General features: G+C 33.1%; 1 protein-coding gene across 2 annotated transcripts in view; it reads right to left on the reverse strand.

Moving 5' to 3' along the window:
* The window catches only part of LOC128991326 (glutamate receptor ionotropic, kainate 2-like), a 39,851-nt gene extending 16,560 nt beyond the window's left edge, over window positions 1–23,291 (reverse strand). For both annotated transcript variants that reach the window (XM_054414130.1, XM_054414129.1), the window contains exons 1-6: window positions 23,163–23,291; window positions 13,623–13,778; window positions 9,600–9,784; window positions 8,665–8,840; window positions 7,221–7,362; window positions 6,577–6,744 (exon numbers count right to left, since the gene is read on the reverse strand). In XM_054414130.1, the coding sequence (XP_054270105.1) occupies window positions 6,577–6,744; window positions 7,221–7,362; window positions 8,665–8,840; window positions 9,600–9,784; window positions 13,623–13,778; window positions 23,163–23,271 (936 nt within the window). In that variant the 5' untranslated portion in view covers window positions 23,272–23,291. The remainder of the gene's footprint in view (window positions 1–6,576; window positions 6,745–7,220; window positions 7,363–8,664; window positions 8,841–9,599; window positions 9,785–13,622; window positions 13,779–23,162) is intronic.
* Between the last annotated feature and the right edge of the window lie 1,870 nt (window positions 23,292–25,161).

Below are 25,161 nucleotides of genomic sequence, written 5' to 3' on the forward strand. Positions count from 1 at the left end.
TGGACAAATTAAAAGGAATGGAAATCGATATTAATGAGGATCTTTTGACAATTATTCTTTTGTATTCCCTGTCAGATGAATTTGAAAACTTTAGAATTGCTATTGAAACTAGAGATGCACTGCCTTCTCCTGAAACTTTAAAAATAAAAATTGTAGAAGAGTGGGAAGCGAGAAAAGAACATGGTAAGAAAGAGAGTAGTGAAGCCCTGCTAGGAAAATTTCAAAACAAAGTTAGATTTCAACCAGGAAGATTTTCAAAAGACTCTTATAGAAATAGAACGGAATCAGTTGATTTTCCGTTTCGATGCTTTATTTGTAAAGCGATCGGGCATAAAGCAAAATGTTGTCCCAAAGCAAATAAAGATCAACAAAACGTAGCGATTGCTAAACTAGAAGAAGTAGGACTTAATTCTTCTGTACAAGATGACAGTTATTTTGGAAACTTGTCAATGAAAGATATACAGTGGTGTTTGGACAGTGGATGCACTTCACATATGACTCATGTGAACAGTAAATTTACCAAGTACAAGCCTGCAAATGGAAGAAGTATATCTCTTGCCAACAATTCATCAACTGATGCAAGAGGGGTTGGAACAGTTAATATGACCATTTTAAATGGGAGTACAAATCTAAGCGTTAATTTGTATGACACTTTGTATGTACCAGAACTTCGAACAAACCTGATGTCTGTAGCTAAAATTACTGACCATGGGTATCAAGTTTTGTTTAAAAAAGATGCTGCTTTGATAATAGATCAGAATGGACAGACAAAGATCCATGCGAATAGGTTAAATGGACTTTATTACGTACAAGAGAGTAGTGAAGAAATGAATATAAGCTGTGAAAAATCAAGTCTATTGTCTTGGCACCAACATTTTGAACACTTGAACTTTAGAGACTTGAAAAGAATAATCAATTTAAATATGGTTAAAGGTATTAAAGTGAACACAAAAGAGCTTATTCCACAATGTGAGGTGTGTATTCAAGGAAAATTTACAAAAAGACCCTTTCCTAAAAGTGAAAGAACATCTGAAGTGTTGGACATTATTCACTCTGACATCTGTGGACCAATGAAAACTGAGTCACACGGAAAATCTCAATATTTCATTACTTTTATTGATGATAGCTCAAGATGGGTTGAAGTTTACTTTTTGAAGAAGAAAAGTGATGCATTAGATTCTTTCAAAAAGTACAAGAACAAAGTAGAAAATTTTACTGGAAGAAAAATTAAATATCTTCAAACAGACAATGGAGGAGAGTATGTTAACAGAGAGTTCGATGGATTTTTGAATTGTAATGGTATTCAGAGAAGATTAACATGTAGCGGAACGCCTCAACAAAACGGAGTGGCTGAACGGATGAATCGTACATTAAACGACATGGCAAGATGTTTGCTCATTGAAGCAAATCTTCCTCAAACGTTTTGGGCAGAGGCAGTTGCAACAGCAGCTCATGTTAGGAATAGATGCCCATCAGATGCAATTGATGGTGTATTACCATATCATAGACGGTATAGGAAAATTCCAAATGTTTCATATCTAAAAAAGTTTGGTTGTAAAGGTTTTATCCTAGACAAGACAAATGACAAGTTTCAATCAAGAGCAAAAGAAGGGATATTTGTTGGTTACTCAGATGTATCAAAGGGCTGGAGGATGTGGTTACCCGAAGATAGGAAAATCATTACAACTCGAGATGTAGTTTTTGACACATCTTCCTTTCCACATGTCGATGCAAATCATACTAATTCGAGCTTTAGGGTATTGCCTGTAGACAGTTTACTCCAAAGACATGAAAAGGTCGAAGAAAATCAAAGAAGTGTTCAAGTTGATCAACCAAAAGGTACTGATGAGAAAAATGTACTTGATGATAGGCAAACATCAACAAATGAAACTAAAGAACATATGTCAAATGAAATGGAAGAGATTGAACATGACGAGCCATATATGATTGATGGGGATAATAATGGAGATGATCATCAGAACAATGATATTAACTTGAAAGTAAGAAAATCTGAAAGAAAAACAAAAGGTGTTCCTCCTAACAGACTATCATTAATAGCTCAAGGAAATGTGATTGAACCAAAATCTTGGAAACAATTGGAGAAATTGTCTGAACCTGAGAAAAAACAATGGGTTGTAGCAGCTCAAGAAGAAATGGAAGCCTTATTAAAAATGATACATGGGAACTTGTAGATTTACCTCCACAGAAAACAGCAGTTGGATGTAAATGGATATTTAAAGCAAAGTATGGAGATGACGGTATGGTTGAGCGCTATAAGGCACGTTTAGTAGCCAAAGGTTACTCACAGAAATATGGAGAAGACTATGATGAAATATTTGCTCCTGTTGTTAACTCAACAACAGTAAGAATTTTACTAACCATAGCAGCGACAAAAGATCTGACTGTGCATCATTTTGATGTAAAAACAGCCTTTTTAAATGGAAAGTTAGAAGAAGAAATATATATGCAACAGGCCGAAGGTTTTGTGAAATCTGATAATGAAGATAAAGTTTATAAATTGAAGAAATCAATTTATGGGCTAAAACAAGCAGCTCGGGCCTGGAATGAAACACTGAATACAACAATGATGAGCATGGGATTTGAAAAAAGCAATTCTGACCCTTGTTTATATACGAGTAATACTGATGGAAATTATACATATGTAGTGGTTCATGTTGATGACATTTTGTGTGTTGGATCAATTGAAAATGTCAAGAAAACATTTCAAAAAACTGACACAATGCTTTGAAATGAAAGACTTAGGAGTTGTTCACAACTACTTAGGAGTTGAAATTGATAAGATGGATGGAGACTTTTACATTCACCAAAGAAGAAAAATAAATAAAGTCATAATTGAACATGGACTGGAAAACAGTAAACCAGCAAGAACACCAATGGAAGTTGGATTTATCAACTCAACAGCTATGTCACCAGATCTGCCGGGTCCGCGGAATTGGCTAACTCTGGAACTCGCTAACCCCATGTTAAACGCCCTATCTTCAAATTTGGTCGATGAGAGGAACTCGCTAACTTGTTCGGATTCGGAATTGGCTAACTCCGGAACCCGCTAACCCGCTCTAGAGCCGGGTTAGCGAATTCCGTCCTCGTACGGAAGTCGCTAACTCGGTCCCTCGGCGGAACTCACTAACTCCCAATCAGAAGCCTCGCGGGCCGTCCAATGGGAGCCAGGCACGAATATTTTTGGCCAGTGTTGCCAAAAGTGTAGTACCTATATCGTATCGGTACCATAATGTCGTATCCTACGATTAATTAGGAGTAAGAGCAACGTAGTCGATAAAATAAATATATTTAGAAGTATGTTTAACATTATTCTTATGATTATTAGGGTGGAAAATGCATTATAGTCTTACCATAGACTAACCAACACAAGTAAACTTTACATCCCATTGTAAACTTTGAAGCTCGTTTTTCGTGTCTAGTTCATGTCCGGTGACACTGATCGCTAGTGTCGACAAAATTGTGTTTATTTTATTTTATAGTCAACTTCATGATTTGTTCTTTGCTGTTTGGTTATATAACTTGGGGACGTGTTATTAGTTATGATTAGAACGTTTTATTTGGTTAAACGAGGTTTTAAATTACTGAAAACAAGAAACAATTGTAAACAAAACACGACCTCTAAAGACAGTGCACCGGACAGAACTAACAATAATACTGTCTTCAGCTGATCCATAAGGATGAGAAATGTACTAATATAAGGGAGTATGTTTTATATGTGGGTTTCTTACTTAAATAGTAGCTTATTGGTATGCAAAAAAATAAAAAAAAACGTTTTAAAAATGCACATTTAATTTGGATCTATTACATGTTATGAAATATCTATTTTCGTAGTCCGCCATTTGTTTCTTTTATTCGAATCCATTTTGTGAACTTCTGCAAATAAAATTATTGAGTTCGTATTTTATATACTGGGCTTGTAACCTTGAATCATAAATCATAATAAAATTTACACGCTAAACGTCATAACAGAATTACATTGTAGTGGTGATGTATTTTTAAATAGAGCTATTGAATTTAAATAAAATTTATCAATACATTATAAAGTGGTAGGCCTAATATATTCATGGATTGCATTAAAAATTAGTCTATGCATAAATACAACTTGTAAATTTCTTTTATCGTAGGCTATTAGTGTAGAACCCGGGTCATCCTCTTAATTTTGCTGAATTAGGCTAATATTAATTTTACGTCTTTCAGTAGGCCTACTTTTTAAAAGTCTGGAGTTTGTCTCCAGGCTGGTTCTAAATGGACCCAGGCGTTCTTGTTTGTTACAATTCTTATGAATGGTGGCCATAGCTAAAATTACTTGATCTTATCCAAAAACAAAGCTATTGTCTATTGTGTAGCTCAGTACCGGGGAACGGTGAACCGAGTAATGGCTTGGTATAGTTTATATCGATTGTGAAAGCAATATAAAGGAAACCCAACACTCAAATCAGGAAAATCCGTCAATTCGTTTATTAAGAATCGTGAATTAAAATAACCCTGTCACGTTTCATTATATGAATATTATATCTTCTCCTATTTTTTACTAGTGGTGCTTTGGTGTACAATCTAAAGACGGGTTTAAAACATGTAACATTATTGCTAAAAAATTAAACACATTTTAGAATTAGGCAACTATTTACTAGTAGGCCTACAATGCTTTGGTTCAAACTATTACTTAGGCTATATTAGTCTATGTCATCATATTTGTACACGTAAGTTGGACGGTTCAACGACGAACATTTAATTTTAAATCTATGAATTCGTTATGACAGTTACGATGGTTGATGACTGTATTAATTAATGGTTTTGGTTTATTACGACATTACGATTAAATCTGTTTTCCGTGTTTGAGAACTTTCGTGTATTTTAGCAATTTCGTAGAGGTTTAATTATTTAGTACCAATTAAACTGAATTTTCAATGTTTTTCATATTCAATTATTTTCTTTTATACTGATGGAATTTATATTTAAGATCGAAATCATAAGCATTTAACTGGCCATTGTACAGTTAAATAAAAAAAACACTTTTTCATTATTTTTTAATTGTCTTTGAATTACTTTGGTCTAGTTATCTGTTAAAAGTGGAATTGATAACAAAAAACAATAACATTTACTGTATCTTCATTGACACTGACATTTTGAAATAGGTAATGCATTGTACGATTATTTTGTCGTACAAGGTTGGCAACGCTCCGTGCAGTGGGCGCGGCCGGGTTAGCGACTTCCAGAGTTAGCGAATTCCGCCGCGAGACAAAATCGAGTTAGCGGGTTCCGGAGTTAGCCAATTCCTGACTGAGACGGTTAGCCAGTTCCAGAGTTAGCCAGTTCCGACACACGACCGAGTTAGCGAGTTCCTGAGTTAGCCAATTCCTACGTCTCGATCTGCCAGATAACAAAATGTACAGGAAGGCAATAGGATCACTTCTTTATCTTGCAGTGACATCAAGACCGGATATTTTGTCAGCTGTTGGAATTCTAGCTAGAAGAGTTGAAAAACCCACCCAAAGTGATTGGAATGCTGTAAAGCGAATAATAAGATATCTGAAAAGTACCATTGACAAGAAATTAAAATTAGGGGTGGAAAAAGAATTGAAATTGTCATGCTATGTAGATGCTGATTGGGGGGGTGATTTAGCAGATAGAAAATCAATCAGCGGAATGATGTACAAGTTAGGAAACAGCACTATAAACTGGATTAGCAAAAAACAGACCAATGTCACTCTTTCTTCAACAGAAGCTGAATTCATGGCCGCAAGCATAGCCACTCAAGAAGTAGTGTGGTTAAGACTATTGTTGAAAGATATGGGCTTCCCCCAAGAAAATCCTACAGTAATATTTGAAGACAATCAGAGCTGTATCAAGTTTATTGAAAATGAAAAGATAAGTGCTAGAATAAAACATTTAGATATTCGAAAACATTACGTCCGAGAAATGATAAGTAAGAACGAAGTATTTCTGGAATACTGTCCAAGTGAAAATAATCAAGCGGACCTTTTAACAAAGCCACTTCTAGGGCAAGTGTTTAAAAGATCACTCTTTTACCTAGGACTTTACTAGGCATGATGTTGAGAGGGTGTGTTGGAGTTACAACATCATCCAATTTACTTATTACCTGTTTTATAAAATCATATGTTATATATCTAGTTTTGTTATGATAAAAAAGTAAATAAAAGTTATTATTGTGTGAGTGTTATTAAAGAATAGTTGATTCAATTTTAAGAGATTCCACAAAAAAGATGTGGTAGCTCTATTTCTTAGCCATTGTAAAACTCATGTTACAAGTCTCCAAGTCCACATCCAGAGACATAAACTATTTTATTTCAGGTTCTGATCTTGAACTTGATTACTTTGTAAATGACACAGGGTGAATGTTAGTGAAAATGTCTATTTTAAACCTTGTTTGCTTTCATATAGAATTTTATAGATTGGATTTGGATATAATGGAATAATTAATAATTGAATACATGGATGGTGATAACATTGTGGATGAATGAAGGGTTGGATTTTTATTTTGGTAGCTTAACAAGTAGCCTACGTACCATGTGAGTTTCTCAGTGTTTCCATTACCTTAAGATCCGTTGCGGTAAAGTTGAAAGTCTGGTGTTTGCGGTGCGCCTCATACTCCCAATCATGTAGTGTTGCCAACACAGCAGGAGAAACCGGGTCTATCAGCCTCAGAGCTGTTATGTTGGTACGATCGTTCTTAAAGTCTCCATAGTCTATAGTATGGGCATCCTGGGAAAGTAAGTAAATACTGTATAGGTAATATTGAATAAACAGTTTATGTTTCAAACAAATTATAGAAATAATATGTTCTTTATAAAAACCTTTCAACAGAAGAGTGTGAGGCAAATAATCATTGTTATTGTCAAATAAGGTTCTTCTATGCTGCATCTAATATGATACTCTTAAAGTTGAAAACTGAACAGCTAGTCATCTCTTATTTCCAATTAAGGATATGAAACTCAAATGGTGGCTATCCAATTAAGAGACTATAGTGCTTGCCTTCAACTTCAAACATTGCTAGTTTGAGTGAGGATTAATCCAGGACCCAGGTAGCATTTTGCAGACATTTGAAAGTTCATTAATGATTTTTTAGCAGCAGGCCAATTCAGGACATTAGCAAACTATTATGTTATTTAGGTTGTTTCATTACAAAAATCGTTAAAAAAGACACTGGTATCTGCTCACGTATTTGACTCATATCTTACCAGAGAAGTTATGATAATGCTCAAGTATTCTCCCATCAGTTTCACTTCATTGGCTTGTGTCAAAATTGTCATGATTTTTTCTGTAGGACAATCCAAAACTATGTGTGACTCTCCAGCAGTTTTGATTTCCTTGAGCAAAGGCCTGCAAAATCATTTTGTATGAGTTGAATTAATTCTCATGCAAACCTCTAGAAACTTATGTAAAGAACATCCACAGACCCTTAGGTAACTAGAGAGGAAACACGAATCAAAACATTTTCCTGTCGGTTAAGGAGTTGGTTAGTTGTCGGCAAACTACAGTAGTCTGTTTGCACTATCCAAACCCACTTTTTTACCTAAATATATAGCTGGGTTTTTCCAGGCACGGAAGCTAAGAGTGGAACGTAGAGAGCAGAGTGCGGAGAAGCGATTTCAATGGCTTCTAGGGAAACCATGCCATTAAATTTACTAAGACAAGAGGAGCAACAGACTCCGCACACCGCGTTTCACATTTCACTTGCGTAATTAGGAAAACCTGTTTTAAAACTACAAATTATGTTTGGATGAAAAGAGCACTTGGGTTAGGAAAACATTAACTAACTAACCTTAAAAAGGAGTTCCAGGCAGTTTGTAGCTATCAAAAATTTCACCACAGCTACTTTAAGCACACCATATTACTTCCTTCAAGTTCTGAAGAAGCTCTTTTGAATGGGGGAAGCTTCAAATTAACTGTGGCTGTGAAATTTGTGTGTGCTATCAACTGCCTTGGACTCTTTTCTTGAGTACGATAGCTGTGTACCCATTGCTTTTCCCTTAATGTTTTCAAACTAGTATAGGCAAACTCTAACCACGAATACCGTGAAAAAGATTAATCACTTCATAAAATTGCAGCGGTGGAAATGCAATTTTTATCTCCCAATGAAAGGGAAAATCGTTGGGACAATCATTAATTATGTTAAAGAAGCTCCCATCTGACCATTGATGTTCACAAATGTGATTGACCAGGGTCCTTGGCCTCGTTCATATGAGGATGAAAATGTGATTAATATGTTTGAAGCATTTTAAACAAATTTCTTATATCTTCCTGTGGTGTTGATGAATCAACACATAGAACCATAGTTTAGGAACTTATGCTGCAAATAAAAAACCTACATATCAACACCTGAACACCTGAATGTTTGGAGCAACCAGCCAGATTTAGGGTGTATCAGGTTGGAGTCGGAACTAGGAATAGGATTTCATCTCTTGGCTGTACTTACAAACCTCAAAATATGTTCATAGAAGACATATAGGTTAGTAGGTTGGTACAAGTTCAAAAGAGTAAGGTGTAGTAAAAGTGCCAGTTTAACACACGATTTGATTTTTCATTGTTTGTTTATCTGCCCTTCTTTATCTGAGTTTCTTGATGGGTAATTTTGTAAGGAATTTTAGAATCCACTCAGTTGAAGAATTGTAGTTACCCTACCTGTAATCATCATCCTCTGTCGGTAGTGGTCTGACTGTGAATGGAGGATATCCCTCCAAGTGAGAAAGACCTTCGTGAGCTTTAAAAACTTCCTGAAGTCGAATAAGACTGTCGTAGTCCTCGTAGAGAATCGTGTAAGACTTCCAGTCCATGTCTTGAATAGCGTTGATCAAAGCCTTTACAAAATTGCTCAGTAAAAATCGTATCTGTATTTAGTACTAAATTATTTAATTCTGTCAACCCCATGGACTATTTTAGTAATTTGATAAGGATCGTTTTATAATGTTATTCCTAATCTCATGAACTCAAAATTCTAAATGATTGAAAAAGTCTGTTGGTGAACACCCATACAGGATAAGCAAAATGCTAATTTGAGGTACAATTAAAGCGTTCACCCATCCCATAAACTACCACCCACGTCCACCTTCTATTTTAGATGGACCTCTTCCACCACAGTCTGCTACGGAGAGCAGAATTTCTTATGGAGTTGCACTCTTGCACACCAGACTTGACTGAAAAATATTTGAACTCTTGATCTACATTGCTGTATACTTGCTGGGGAATTTAGCCTGCTACGCCTTAGACTTCTTCTCGGCCATTGATCAAATCTAACTGTTTACTAAACTATCTACGATGGTCAACGAAAACCAAGCACAGTTGTGGCAAGTTTCAGGTATAGGACTGGAATCTACCTCCATTATTCATTTTTTTAATATGTACTGTCAGCTCACCTTGAAAGCTGTTTGATATTCGTTAATTGCACAATCCATGCCTTTTTATTTTTTGAGGCTGATCGTCAGTAAAATAAAGAAAAATCCAAACAAACTGTGTATGATCTAAAGGAATAATTCTTCATTGAGAGAAACATTATGTATTCTCTTACACAAATTATTTGCATCTTTCATGTATTGAAAAATGTTCACATGGGTACTTACCATCGCCAACAGCTTGGAGTCAGGGTAGAGATTGATGACGCAGCCAGCAGGTTTGTTAGATATGTCCCACCGTAAGTCAATGTGAGGGATCTCCATATTGTCACAGATAGACCTGACTATACCAGTGGTGCCAACAGACTGAGGACCAAAGATCGCTCCGACCCCTTCCTCCAGCAGGCTGCACACTGGGACAGAAAAACACCAAATACTAATTTGTCTGTACATTCCTCACAACACAAAAGGAAAGTAAATAAAATAAACGTCTTATAACACTTGAAATTACAACACAAAAGGATCTAAAAATATAAGTTGAGTTATCTGCCAATATTTTAAAGAGCCGCTTTCTTCAAAAGCGTTTAATTGCGATTCTGTCATTTTAAAATGCCGCTGTTGTAATCACAAAATATATAAGAATATGTGGTTCTCTAACATTACAGTACAAGACATTTACAAACCCTTGGTATTAGATTATAGAAACAAAAGTAAACTGTACCACTTAGCTTTAAGACATTTTTTTGTTAAGTTCAGACTTCATTACATATTATATTGTCTGAACTCTGAGAGGTTACAACGCTTTTAAATCATATATTTACTGGTTTAATTCTAAACAGGGGTACTTGTGGACCCTGACACCATATATAGTTATTTAATAACAAGGCTATAAAGTAAAAAGACCAGTGTTTGGACCATTCCCTAACAAAAAGTGGTAGAATTTAGGTTAAATGGTGTAGAAACACACACAAAAATCTTCTTGTGACTTACACATATTGGTTCTTATTTTTCCTTGCTAATAAATAAATCTTATTTAATAACTGTTTTGACATTTAGTAAAATATATTTTTTACTATTAAAATTAAATAACTTCTTGATCAGCATCGTAAGTATTATTAAATTATCTGAAAGCACAAACAATACCTCAAATAACACTTATAATAATATATTTACACTTATACTGTTGACTCACAAGACGGTAAATACATATAAAAGATAGTAAGTGGTGATTGGTTTTAATTCCAATCTAAATTAATCACCACTTATGATCTTTTATACTTATTTACTGTCTTGTGAGTAAACAGTATAAGTGTAAATATATTATTAAGTGTTATTTGACATATTTTTTGTGTTTTCAGGTAATTAAAAATTAGTGTTTTAGCAATAGTTTAGAACTATGACAATCAATACATTTCTGGACATCCCTAAAGTCAACATACATAGTAAAATCTAAAAGCACACATAAAGCAAAACTTGTTTTATTTCACTCATGGATTTCATCGCTACCTGAAAGTTAGTAGTGTTTACTCAACTCCTTGTTATCACATAACTTAGGCTGTAAAGTGCCGTCAGTTAGACAAGTATTTGGAGGAGTTTGACACTTAAGCGCTCCGTGCAGGCATGTCTGGGACTTTGTACTTGGTACTTCTCACTGATATGACAGGAGAGAAGTTCCCTCCGTCAAGTGCAACTCTGGAGAGTTCAGTTTGTACTTAATTTTTTAGAACTTTTTTTGTTGTTGTGGGATGAATTTTTGATTTTCAAGGATGAATGTAAATTGGGTTCAAACTTAGTTTGTCCTGTGTTTTGAGAATTAAAATGTAACTTTTACTCTGTAAAACATACAAGTAAGTATATTTATACATTATACTTAAGGGAATAAACTGTTTATTTATCAAATACAATTCTGGAGAAAAAAGTGTTTACTCAATTTTTATTTAATTTTCTTTACATCTTATTGGGTTTAAATGTTTCCATTTTGTATTTTAAGACATTTAAATATGTTTGGATTAGACTTTTAAAGTTGTACAAAACAATAGTATTTTTACACACTAACTATTCAAAACGTAAAAACTCACAATTGATAATTATGACTTTTGAGAGTGGTAAATGGACTTCTAGTGTAATTGTAATGACATAGATAGTTTTTACTAACCACACAAATTAATATTCATCCAGCATACAAAATTTAATTTTTAATCTGTGTAATATTTAACAGTAAACTAACCTACAACCTTTTGTTTTAGACAACATACCAAAATACATTGCACAAAAGCCTGTGTTTCTTGTTTTACTAAATAGAACAACTGCTTTCAAGGGAATCATTTGATATTTTAAATGGTTAAAACGAGCAATTAAAGTTTATTTATATGTCTTTACGGCATCTTTTATTTACCTCTTACTGCGTTTCTAAGACTAATTGCTATTTCTTGTTTAATTAAACAGCATTATATCAACTGACAAGTAGCCTATTTCCATTTAGAATTGAAAATTTGGAAATATTTATTAATGTATTGCCAATTTACATATTTATTTAAAATGCAATGTGATAATTCCCATTCCCAGCGATAAAAAAGTTTATAAGTGTGAGTTTCTACGTATTAGGTCCCTATTTAGTAGTTGGATACACTTTTTCAATTTGAAATTTGCATTATATAACTTGGTACCCCCTCTGTAGCAAACCTGTTGACTAAGCTCGAATTTTCATTTTCCTAATAATTATATATAGATAATAACATAATATATAAATTTTCAAATTATATATAAATAATAAAAGTATATACTGTATATTCACTATTTATTTAAAATATCAGATTTATTCCCTAATATTAAACAATATTATTTTTTATGAGTACATAGATTTGCTGCTACAGGGAAGGTGCCAAAAGGTGTTTTTATTGCAATGCTATATAACCTTAGAAAAAATTAAATTGCCAAATTATATTAAAATATTCATAAACGACTTTAGTTTTCCTCACAACCATCACAAGAACAAAAACTCTTAAATATATAAATATATGAAAATCATTTGCTTTTGAACTCTTAAAAAATTGTTTTGAAAGAAACTGCAAAAATGTTAATTTTATAACAGTGGGAAACACCAATTTCTACCCCATTAACCCCAGGCCCCACTAGAGTGATTGCATATAAATGCAACAGACACTGTAATTTACATTGAATTGTCTTGTCAGTTCGGTGTGATTAAAAAGTTCGGTGTACCCTGAAATTTATATAAGCACAATCTGTTGGTGGTTCTATTCGACTATTTTAATTTTTGTTCTAAAACTAACTACAACCATAGATTTAACATAGGTACTCATGGGCAACCATAAAAATTGGCAAGAAGGAGGGGGACCGAGCCCCACCCCCCATAAGATCCTACACCAAATGTTTATAGATTTTTTAAATTATGGATAAAAATTAGTGGGTCTTAACATAGACTAACCAACACTAGTGGACTTCTCATCCCATTGTAAATTGTGTAGCTTATTTGATATTTTCCGTGTCTAGTTCATGTTGATGACACTGATCGCTAGTGTATACGATTAAAAAAAATTATTTTAGGGTAAATTTAATGATTTGTGCTTTAAGCTGGGTTTTCCTAGACGCGGAGTCGGCCAGCGGAGAGCGGACAACGGAGAGCGGAATTGAAATTAACATGGCATTCCGCTCCGCTGCTAGGAAAACAGTAACATTAAATTACCTAAGACCAGCTGAGTCCGCTCTCCGCGTTCCTCTCTCCGCTGGCCGACTACGCGCCTAGGAAAACCCGGCTTTACCATTTGGTTATAACTAGGGGGCGAGATATTGTTTGTGCTTAAATCCTTTTGTTTGGCTAAACAAGATTTTAAATGACTAAAATAACAAGAAACTAATTGTAAACAAAACACAACCCCTACAGTGCTCAGACGGAACTTACAATAAAATTGTCTTCACCTGATCCATAAGGATGAGAAATCTACTATGGGAGTATATTTGATGTATGTTTCAAAAAACACAAAGCAAAATTTTTTAATCAATCTTTTTGTACTTTTAGCATATCCGTAGCATCTCAACCATAATTCAAGCACCTCCGTGGGAGGACCTCCAAATTCCCCCATTTTTACTTGGGGTTATTCCTTACCCTCCAGTATCCTAGCCCCCCTTATGGAACAGATGAATGCAAATGAACACACCCTAGCCTATTTTACAATCTTATGGAAATGGTACATCTGATTCTTTTAATAGCCAAAGTTACAGCATAAAGCTTACCTCGTTTGCTGGTGTTGAAGCTATCAAAGTGTGAAAAATACTCGACTCGTGGCACAAGAGTTGTGTGGGGAATTACTCTACTGTCCATGTTGACTGCCTCGATGGCGCTGTGGAACGCAAACTCCTGCTGATTCTGCTCAGGGTGGAAAAGCCCCACTGAAACATCATAAAGTTAAGTTATTTTGATGCAAAAAAAGATTTCGAAGAGCAACAATAATATTATTTTCCTACCATTGCATGGAAATGATCACATAGCCGTGTGTACACAGTACACAAAATAGCTCATTTCCACTTTATTCGTTTCCGCGTAGGAAATGGCTTTTTACAATTTGATCAGTTTTTTGATCAGAATTGTCTATATGTATTAACTAAATAAATCAAAATGCACACAACAACCGTACTGTGCTCCGTTTACAAAGATTTAGGTGGTTTTAGGGGAAGAAATCTATCTCCTCCTCTTTACCCTTAGAGTAGGGCCTAGGTACTAAATGTGTGAACCAAACAATTATATATTATTTTTTATAATAATCAAAAACAATTTAAAACTAAAGTACAAACAAACTGGATTACAAATACAATACTTCACAAAGTGAACAATGTAATGCACTAACATACTGTGTTACAAACTAAACTGTTATATAAAATAACCAGTTATAATTATCAGTTTCCACATTGAAAACCTAATCTTAAATAGCTTCACAATCATGTAGAACAATATATTTTAACCAAAACCAAACCGAATAGTTAAATAATTTAGTTTATATTTCCCGATGAGGTTTGTGGGCGAACTAATGTTTATCCCACCCACATGGTAATGAATGTTTTGACAAAACCACAAACTTTAAATTCATCCCACCTGCTTTGATGTCTGGTGCAATGGGTTCTGGTTATGCTTAGTGACCCAAAACGCAGTTACTATGAAAATGTAGGACACATTGCAAGTTACATTTGTGCTGTAGAATACAGATGAACATTAAAATGTGAACTTAAGCGATTGCAATAAAAGAATAAATGTTGTATTGTAGGAGTCAATTAGTTTTGTAATATTTTTCTTTGAAAATGTGATGATTTTATTTAATTTGTATTTATAATTTCAATAAACAGGAGAGTATTTGATTGGGTGTACATATTTTAATTATTTAACACTTTTTCGTTTGATGATTTTTAAACTCTTTCACAGAAACTAGAATCATATTTTTTATCTTAGGTCAACATTTAAAACATTTAAAAAGTTTTAATTTTTTTGTAAATCCATTATAGTTTTTTAGCAAATCCTTTCTCATGGAGTAGTCCTATAGACTGTTTTAAGTTGAGAAATGCTTGGTTTCATGGATACAAAAGACAAAGTAGTATCAGACAGACTACTTTATCAAGTTTGACTAGAAATTGGCATTGTTTCTAACTATTGAGTATTGAACATTGACAACAGCTTTGATCAACTCTTGTATGTTTCTGGTTTCTATAATCAGTGTTATAGGACAAAAGAAATGTTAGATTTATTCTTCTAGGACATCAAATTATTCCCTTTGTGAAACATGCAATTCTTCATGTGTTGGGAGAGATATTTTATCAATTGATTTAAATATAATTTTAAATAGTTGTAAATGAACAAGTTAAAAAAATATATATTTCAACCAAGTACTCAACCTTACGATGTACTAGAATTCACACCTAAAAACTTTAAATTAATTTGATGCAATAAAGGTAAAATACCTCCATACAAATACCAGATACAAAATATATACAGTACGTATATAAAATTAACAAATATCATAATTATATTTTTATTTTGTTTCTCATGTAAAATAATACCTCAATATGTAATTCAGATTATATTACTTTTTCATTAACATAACCTATCTTAAATAATGTCTCCCAATAAACAATTAGACAATTTCTTACAATATAATATTTATTTAATCATGAGTCTAAACTATAATTAGACAAAACCGTCTGCACAAGTTTGTTTCTGTGTGTGTGATTTATTTGGAAAAAACTTGTATATAATATTCTTTATTTATTAACTACAACTATGATAAGTATTTGGATAGTTAGATAATAACAAAACCAAAGTTGGCAAAGTTTGAACGAATCCCAGAAATGTATACAGCCACTTAAATGAATTCACGTAGACAAATATTTATTTAGAGAAGTGAGTAAGAGTTATTGTAACATTGTGAGTTCAGCATTGACTATACAGTGTGTAAATTAAGTCTTCAAACAAATCAGTATTTTTTAAACTGAAATAGATAGAAATATTCTGTTTGTGGTGTTGATTTTTTACAAAGGTTCCGTAATGTTTTACATCAAAAATATTTTTTAACCCCCCTAACAGGGTAGGAGGTAGGGGGTGACTTAATTTTTTCAAATGGCAACCTCTATTGAGTGACCCCTTATTTTGAAGGATTTGTCAAAAGAAACACAATGACGCAAACCCGTGGTAGATATCTCACCTCTAGCCAAAATGGCAGGTATTCAAAAATTTGATTTGCTGTATGTGAAAACGCACCAATTTCACAAATATGGTAACAAATCTGTAGTTTTTTTGGCCCAAATAGGTAGAAATATTCTGTTTGTGGAATTGATTTTTAACAGGGTAGGGGCGAGGGTGATTTATTTTTTTAATAACAACTCGTTTTGAAAGGTTTGTCAAAAGAAATACAACTAAGCAAATCCGAGGTAGATATTTCATCGCTTAAATGGCGGGTATTCCAAAATAAAGCACCCATTTTGGAATACCCACCATTTTTGCTAGGGGTGAGATATTCACCTCTGCGTCATTGTGTTTCTTTTGACAAGCCCTACAAAATGAGGGGTCACTCAATAGGGGTTGTTATTTGAAAAAAAGTCATCCCCTAGCTCCTACCCTGTTAGGGGGGGTTAAACAATTTGTTTGGTGTAAAAACTGTGGAGCCTTTGTTAAGAATCAATGCTACAAACAGAATATTTCTATCTATTTCGGTTTTTAAAAATACAGATTTGTTTCAAGACTTAATTTACACACTGTATAAACACCTAAAACATAGCTAACAAATTACAAACAATCAAAGCTTGTCCAGAGTTGATATAACAGAGACAAGTTCAGGTTTAGTTGTGTTTCAGTATTTTATCAGCTGTTTAAACACCAGTCAGAGAGGTTTTCATGTGTTTGTTCAATCACAATACAAACCGACTGGCGAAGTGTAATATTTCTGACAAGCCAAATAAATCTTTATGACAGATTACACAGTTTTCATGTACTTTCTATTATTCCATGAGTATTGTCATTGACAAAGGTATTATTTTATGTTTTTTCGTTATTTTTTTAAACATATTAGTAGATAGTATTTTTCATGTTAAATGTGAAACAAATATTTGAATACAGGAAATTATTTTACAGTTTTGAAGCTGATTATTTAAGCAATACAAACAATGCATTAAATTTAAATATTCCATAGTATAAAATATTTAATATTAAACTTATAAAGGTAGAAGGTAAAAAATAGTTAATATTTGGCAACATAAGTACAAAACTAAAGAGTTTACAGTCTTTACTAAACAAAAATAGTGTATCATGACAGCATTTGTCTTTTAATAAAACCTTGTCAAATTTTATGCTCATATTAAACTCAAAGTTTTAAGAGACTACGATAATATTGCATGTTAAATAATTTCTTGGGACACCCCACATACTTTTTTTTCTCGGCTGAACGAATCCATATTTCTGTATTATGTGGAATTATAATTTGTTGGGACCTTGCATAAAAATTAGAAAATATATTGTCTTTGACTAACTTATATTTGTATTTTGTTTTCAATAATGAATTGTAATTTTCTTTCCTGTAATATTTTATTCCAATCACCAAACTACTAATAAAGGATATCAATTAGGCCTAATGATGATGTACAACAAAAGGATGATGACATGTAGGGTAGAAACTAGGCCAGAAATTGCCCCTTTACAACAGAAAAAACATTGTAAATACCAACTGTATAAAAAAATAACAAGAAATGCTGTATACATTTTACAAATCAAATAAACTATGGTTCTATGAGTTAATAAATTTATAGAATATCTATGAATCATATTTGATAAGAAACTGATGCAAAACCACCAAATGATGACAACACAAGCTGCTGCTCACACCCCTACAATCATCAGTTGCAAAGTGTTGTCATCCCGTTATAATCCAGAGCTATGAATGTAAAGAGGGTTAAAGTAGGGTTAATAAGTCCCCACCCCCCTATTATGGCGTTCCACATCAACAGATGAAGTAGCAATGTTGCACAGCTCTAATGTGTTTAACATAATTTGTTAACTTCGTTTTAGCGAATTTCCCATATCGGTAATAAGCTATTACAGTAGGTCTTACGATAAGAGCTAGCCCCGGGACTAGTTTACTTTTTCGTTCTGATATCTCCAGAGGCCAAAAATATCATACTTCGAATTCACATTAAAAAATGCATTAATATGTGACGTTAGCAAGATAACTCAGATTTTTATCAAAATTCGGTTAAAATTTGTGTGGTGGATCTCTTTATTGGAGGAGTTCGCAAAACAGCATGATCATAATATGGAACCAGGGTTTTATGGGTTAAAAATAGGTTATGTTTTTTTACTCACTTTTGACCTCGTAAATACCTATAAAATGTTGCAGTTTCTTTCCAAACCGTTATGATCAGCTTATGAGTTATTAATACAACAATTTCATATTTCGAAGAGTGTTTGTACATACTAAAGGTTAAGGAGAAATAACAAAAACACTATTGCAAAACTATAAATGTTAAAGTAAATGTATAATGTCAATATCATGGAAAATAAGTAATCTGTTGTGGTTTACTTGTTTATGGATATATTTTTAATTTTGATCACATTTTGGTAAATGTATTTATTTCATACAAAGCTACATTTAACAATAGTTCTGACATACTGATTTAAATAAAAAAACATACTTAATAACATTCCCTGTAGCAGCAAACCTCAGTACTCACTACTAATTATATTTGAATAGGGAATAAATATAAAATATCTTACATTGGAATATTTAAGGGGAAATCTGATCAAGCAAATTATAATTAGTCAGCAGGCTTGCTGCTGCAGGGGCATTTTCTTTATATTTTTTTACGAAAATCAACGTTTTAAGAAGATTTTGGTTGACATCCACCCAGTTTAAGGTTAAGTTAGAAGAAGAAAATTGACTAGTGATGAATTTCCTGAAAGTCCTTTTATCTTCATTATCAACAAATGTGAATTCGTTTAGTCAGAAGGTTTGCTGTGGCAGGGGCATTTTCTTCACATTTTCCCAAGCTGTCAATAGAGAAACTCCTCATGAGCTGCTTGCCAGATCTGACCAAGACAGGATCTAAGCCTGTATGATAATCTATGGAACTATCTATCTATTTATGATCTATGATGTCTCCTAGCTGGAGTGACAGCTTCGATATTGTTATGAACTAACTGTCAACCACAAACAATACCACTGCCGCAGCAAACCTGCAGACTGAGCAAATTCCCATTTACTTGATTTGTAAAATTTTTCCAAACACGTCAGATTTATTGCCTATTTAAATTATATTAGGTTTGACGAGTTAGGTTTGCTGCTACAGTGAGGGTTATAATGTGTATGTTTTTGTAAAATATTAATACCATAGTATAAAATTAATTTATTTTCCAAGTTTGATCAAAATGTATCCATAAACAAGCAAACTACAACAGTTTACTTATTCTTCATAAAAAAGAACATGGAAATTTTATATATACAAGTTTTTGAATTTTCTCTGTTACCAATCAATATCTGTAAAAACTCTTCAAGATACGCTGCTATACTTCGTTCACAATATTGAGGTGGTTTGAGGGAAGTTTCCCCTCCATTTTTTTGTATTTAATTTATGTAGCTTAATCAGCTGTTGAGCTATTATTTTAAAGATGAGGAGGAGGGGATAGATTTCTTTCCATAAAACCACCTAAATATTGTGAACGAAGTATACTAGGTACTTATAATAAAGAAGTTCTCTGTTACATCTCTTTCGCAGTCGTTACTTAGATAATTCAACCATTATATTCTTGGTAAACAAATATGAATACAGTACTTGCTAAAATATGTTTGACAAGAAGAATAAAACCTATAATTTCCAATAAATAAATGTTGTTTCTAGGGAGAGGTTAAATACGTTTCATCTTCAACTCACTTACACTGCTTAGGAATAATTTGAGAGTACTTCTCATAATAATATCGTGTAATTCCTACAGGCAAGGCAAATCCCACCAAAGGGTCGTCGTAAGTAGTTGTAATACCCACTTAATCTGTTGATTGGTTCCCTATACTGAAACCTAACATCAAAAAGCAAATTTATACTAAGGATACAACGCCAGTTTCTAGATTACCAGTAAAATGAATCTATGTATTATGTTTGTTGTGTTTTTACTTAGATTATAGTTGTTTCTGTTTGTGTTGTGAGTACAAAAAATAGTCCTTTAAATGAAATCGTCAGGGTTAGTATTTTTATATTTTTTAGGAGTTAAAGAAGGTATGTAGAGTTTTGGAGTTACAAACATTATTAAGTTTTTTTTTTTTTTTTTTTTTTTAAGGAAAAGATGAACTCGTTAGTGAGTTTAAAGTTACACAAGATACATATTTTTGGAGTTCAAAGGTTACATAGTTTTGAATCTTCTCCCTTAAAACCAAAATTGGAACCTAAACTTATTATAATAAACACTACTATTTCAGAATAACCTAAACTAAACAATACAAGTTAAACATTTTTGCATGATGCCATTTAGACAAAGGTATTGCTTACTATCAAGAATCTTCCACTTAAGTTAAAATATCGAACTTTCTTTTCAGAAAATTAATGTAGTAGAAGATTTAAGAACAAAAAAATATTCCATGAATTTCTAATACATTATTTATAATAAAAAACAAAATAGTTTTTTTTTTGTTTTTTTAACTGTCATTTTTTATTTGTTTTAAGTTAAAGTAGTTTTAACATTATTCTGTATTCCAAAATAGAAAAAAGACGTAAAAATTGCAAATGTAAAACAAATTAATGAAATGATCATCCTTAAAATACAATACAGATTCCAATAAGAACGGGACATCTAATTTAAAACGGCGGGAATGGGAAGTGGGGCGGACGTAACCAAAATATTGGTCTGTTTGCGTACGTAATCAGGGAGTCGAGTCCACTACATAAAAATAGAAATTGAGTCGCTCTTGAACACTTCTGTAAACAAACTGATTCGCGGTCTTTTCCTGCTGTAAAATGTTCATGAAATAATGTTATGATGTTAACGTGGTATGTTGTAAAATAGCATCAACGATAGACAAAGATAATTGTTTGAAACTAAAATACAAAAATATAAAAACACACAATGTTACAGTGTCCGTACCGCTTGTACATCATAATCATTGACTCAAAAGGGTAAATAATAAACAAACTTATTGGTGAACTTTTTCTGCTGTAAAATTTCCACGAACACTAAAAAATAACAGTGATGAACATGTTATGTTGTAAAAGTAACATCAATCTCAAACATAAAATCAAACACAAACACGTTTAGTTTTACTTGTACTTTCGTACTTAACAACGGATTATGATCACAGTTTGAAGCTACAATGATAAAAACAGTTACAATGTCTGCACCGATGTGAAATTTAAAGACTCTAAGCGAATTTCCCTGTGTAGCTGATACTGTTAGGTGGTACGGCAACAGCTAGACCTCAGACCGATTTACTTTTTAATTTTTGTGTCCCCAGAGCCCAAAAAGGTTATTCAAATGTTTATATATGTGTGTCCGTGAACGCGATAGCTTGAGTAATTTTGGCCCGATTGATGAAATTTGGCTTAAAGGTGTAGGGCGGGATAAACTTGAATGAGTTCGCGAACCAGCAGGATCGGGTCATGGGAATGAAGTATTTTGGGGTGTTTGAAGTTTTAAAACAATTGGAATTTTCCTATTTTTTTCTCTTAAAATATGGAAATCATCAATTTTTATTCCCGCTTAAAAACAAATAATTTTGGTTGTGTTGTTGCACAATTAAATGTTGTGTTGGTACATTTCCCATGTTATTCTTATAGATAAAAAGAAATCTTTACTTGCTTATGGATGTATGTTGATTAAATTTATTTATTTAATTGTATACTATTATCATTTGGTAAAAGAAAAACACTTTTTTCCTTCCCCGCAGTGAAAAATCTAAGCACTCATTATATCTAATGTTATTTAAATGTGAACTAAATAACGTATGTCTTATATGGAAATATTTTAGTAAAAATCCGTTTAGACAAATTGAAATTCGTTCAGTCTGTACTCTGAAGGTTTGATGTGGTGGGGGTATTTTATGTGTTTCATGTTGGTGATAGAGGTCACAATGTGGACAAAATGGGGTTTTAGATTGTAGGGAAGGTTTTAAGATTCTCTTGTAACTTGTAAATATAATTTGTGTGTCTAAGTAGTGGCTTTTTCAATGAATTATTCACACAACGCTTTCCAGAGCTTAATAACACCAAAGGGCAGGCAGTTACTCACACTTAGATCGCTTTGTTCGGTCAATAGTCTACTTAGCTTCAAAATTTGTTATAATAACTATCAAATACAACAAATAATACGCTCTTTACATTAACCGGATTTAATTAACCTTAAAATTGTCTTAAGCTGAGCTAAAAAGGGTGCTAAATCTATTAGGGTGTTTGGATAATCCATGAAATTGGTTATAATACGCTATCAAATTGTTTTTTTGTAGCTTAGGTAAACAAATATTTCGACAATATCTAAATGCAATGTTACGTTGTTCCAACTATAAATTATTTAGTTAAATAATCAGAATGGAAAATAAGACTTTTATAGTTATATGGTCATAAGAATATTGAATTGATCACTAACTTCTCGACCATGCAAAAGTAATGCGATCAGCTTGTACGATAAAATTGTTTAATTTATATACGCGAATCAATTAATCAACAGAAAATAGACACACTAGTGAATTCTGTGATAGCTATGTCCACTTATTTTGTCCATAACTGTACAATTAATGCCCATAGCTCTTACTCTTCATATTTTGGATAATTAGGGCTATTTTCTTTGCCAATACAGTACAGAAAAATAAGTTTTACAAGTGCTTTGCACTTGTAAGTTATTTGCGAATGACTTATTTGGCCCATTGAAGAATGAAGTCTCAGTAAAAATCATCATGGTCAACACTTACCAAACGTAACACAGTTTCTCTTTTTTGTTGTTTCCAGTAGAAAAATAAACCTACTTGGAAAAACTAACATGAACTTTGAACTTTTTTACAAGTGTCCATGTCAAATTTGATAGCAATGAGAAATGTAAACAATGCCAGGTGTGCTATTGTAGTATTTTTGTAAGTACGTAAGTATCATGTTGATGTGTTTTGTAATCAATATGTACTTCATACGGAGAAATATAAATGTATAAATCCACACATCTGCCTTAGCATACATGTGTGGCTTCCCAAACCAAAACTACTTACTCTCAAACCATCCAAACAAAACCTTTGAAATACCAGTGTCCTGGAAAAATACACTTGAGGTACTTACCGATTGTGAAGTTGAAGAAGTCCCTTCGGTGGGAGTTCCCTCGTTGCTTGGCCACGACGGCGAGCCCTAGGGCCAGCAAGGCGAGGGCGAGCACCCAGGCCCGCACCATGATGACTGACGGCCCGTGGAAGTCGGCGGTTTAGCGACTAGAGAGCAGGGAGTCGAGACAGAAGCTAAGTTTAGCCTGGGCATCGCGCCAGCTCACATGACGTAGCGTTGTATGTTCAGGTCTGTTGATTTACTTGGAAACAGTGGAATCTCCGATTGTTTAATTATACGTATTTTTTGCTGCAAAATTATTTTTTCTCAAATTGATGTAATACAGTTGTTGAGTAAAAATTATGCCGTAGGATGTTTATGATTGTGACGATATTGTAATGTTAATGCTTATAATATGGTAGTTTGTATAAAAAGTTAAATTAATTTAATATTTCAATTGTTTTTAATCACATCTTTGGCTTGCCATATTGGTTACAGGCATGACAACGAAAATGGATAATGTGAAGATAATTATTTGTAAAAACTTATAAACAGCTTAATACTCCAACAGTATACCATTTCATAGATAAAGATACGCCAGAGACAAGAGAATAAGTAAATATTCCCATGTATGTGGCAACACATGGATAATTTAAGAACATATAAAAGAATACCAATGGAAAGCTTGTCCCCAGATACATATATTGTTCTTTTTGCAAATTAAAACCCGGGTTTTTTTAAATTAAACTTCATTGATAATGGCAAGTATCCTCAAAGATAAATTAAATGAACATATCAATTTGTTACTCGAGTTCCGATTTTGATGTAGTTGTGTACAAAAGTGTAAACCTACATGCCAGCATGATTGGACTATGAGAACGGGGTTTTGTGGAGTAAAAATTAGGTTTAACTATTTTTAGTCTCAAAATATAAACTTTCGAAGTAAAATGTAAAAAAAAAAAATTCAGTACCGGTATATGAAGCGTCGTTGTAGGTGCGTCTAATGGGTACAGAGAAAAGTATAAGAAAACTATACTAATTAAATAAAATCTAAAATTACAATTTTTAATTTAAATTAATTAACTATATCAATTAAATTTAAGAATGGGTAAACTGTTGTTGTTTTTTTGTTTGTTTTTATATATTTGGATACAATTTGACAAATATATTGATATATTTCAGTGGATATCCGATCAGGCAAATGAAAATCGCTTAGTAATCAGGTTTGCTGCGACAGGGGTATTATTTTAATTTCATGTACATAATTAATAACTAATTTTTATTTTTCAATTTTAGGGTAGTGGTCAGCACAGATTTCCAAGGTATTTTTATATTCCGTACCATCATTTCCTGGACGAGATATTGGCGACTACAGCGCTGCGTTGCGGCTGGGGACCGTAACTACAAGATTACACACTTCCGGTTAGCGCCAATCATTTTCTGCCGGGTTTCACTTTTACCGAAAATTCAAAAGGAAAAAGAAAATATTTACTATTTAATTTTGTTGAAAATAAGCAAGGTCTCTAAAAATACATCTGTATTTATGACTGGAAATGTATTGATAAAACATCATGTCCAAGGGACCATAATTAAGTTAAAAGATTATTTTCGACATTTTTTTTATCAGGATTGGTCAAAAATAAAAGTTTAATCGAAGATTATGGATCTTTAATCTGAGCCCACCTTTAGGTAAAAAGAGCATGAAACATGACGAGACTAGTACACAAACATAGATTAAGTACATTTAAGTGTTTCCAATCTTCAATAAACCTGGGGAGTGTAGTGGCAGGGCGCGGGACTTCGTTCCCTAAGGTCCCGGGTTCAAATCCCGACTAATCATCAATGGTTATCTAAGTGATGATGCCGCAACCCCTAGGTCTAGCGGGTCTAGCCTGAAGTAATGTGAAAGACAAACCTGGGCTCGTACCTAGCGTCCTAGGACCAAAATCTTAAATAAACCTAGAGTGAAGGCTATGACGTGTCTACTCCTTATCACCTCTAATGTAAAAGATGGTCGTCC

This window comes from Macrosteles quadrilineatus, unplaced genomic scaffold (genome assembly GCF_028750875.1).
Source record: "Macrosteles quadrilineatus isolate MER2022 unplaced genomic scaffold, UCM_ALF_1.0 Scaffold_4__1_contigs__length_99947679, whole genome shotgun sequence".
Taxonomy (NCBI): domain Eukaryota; kingdom Metazoa; phylum Arthropoda; class Insecta; order Hemiptera; family Cicadellidae; genus Macrosteles; species Macrosteles quadrilineatus.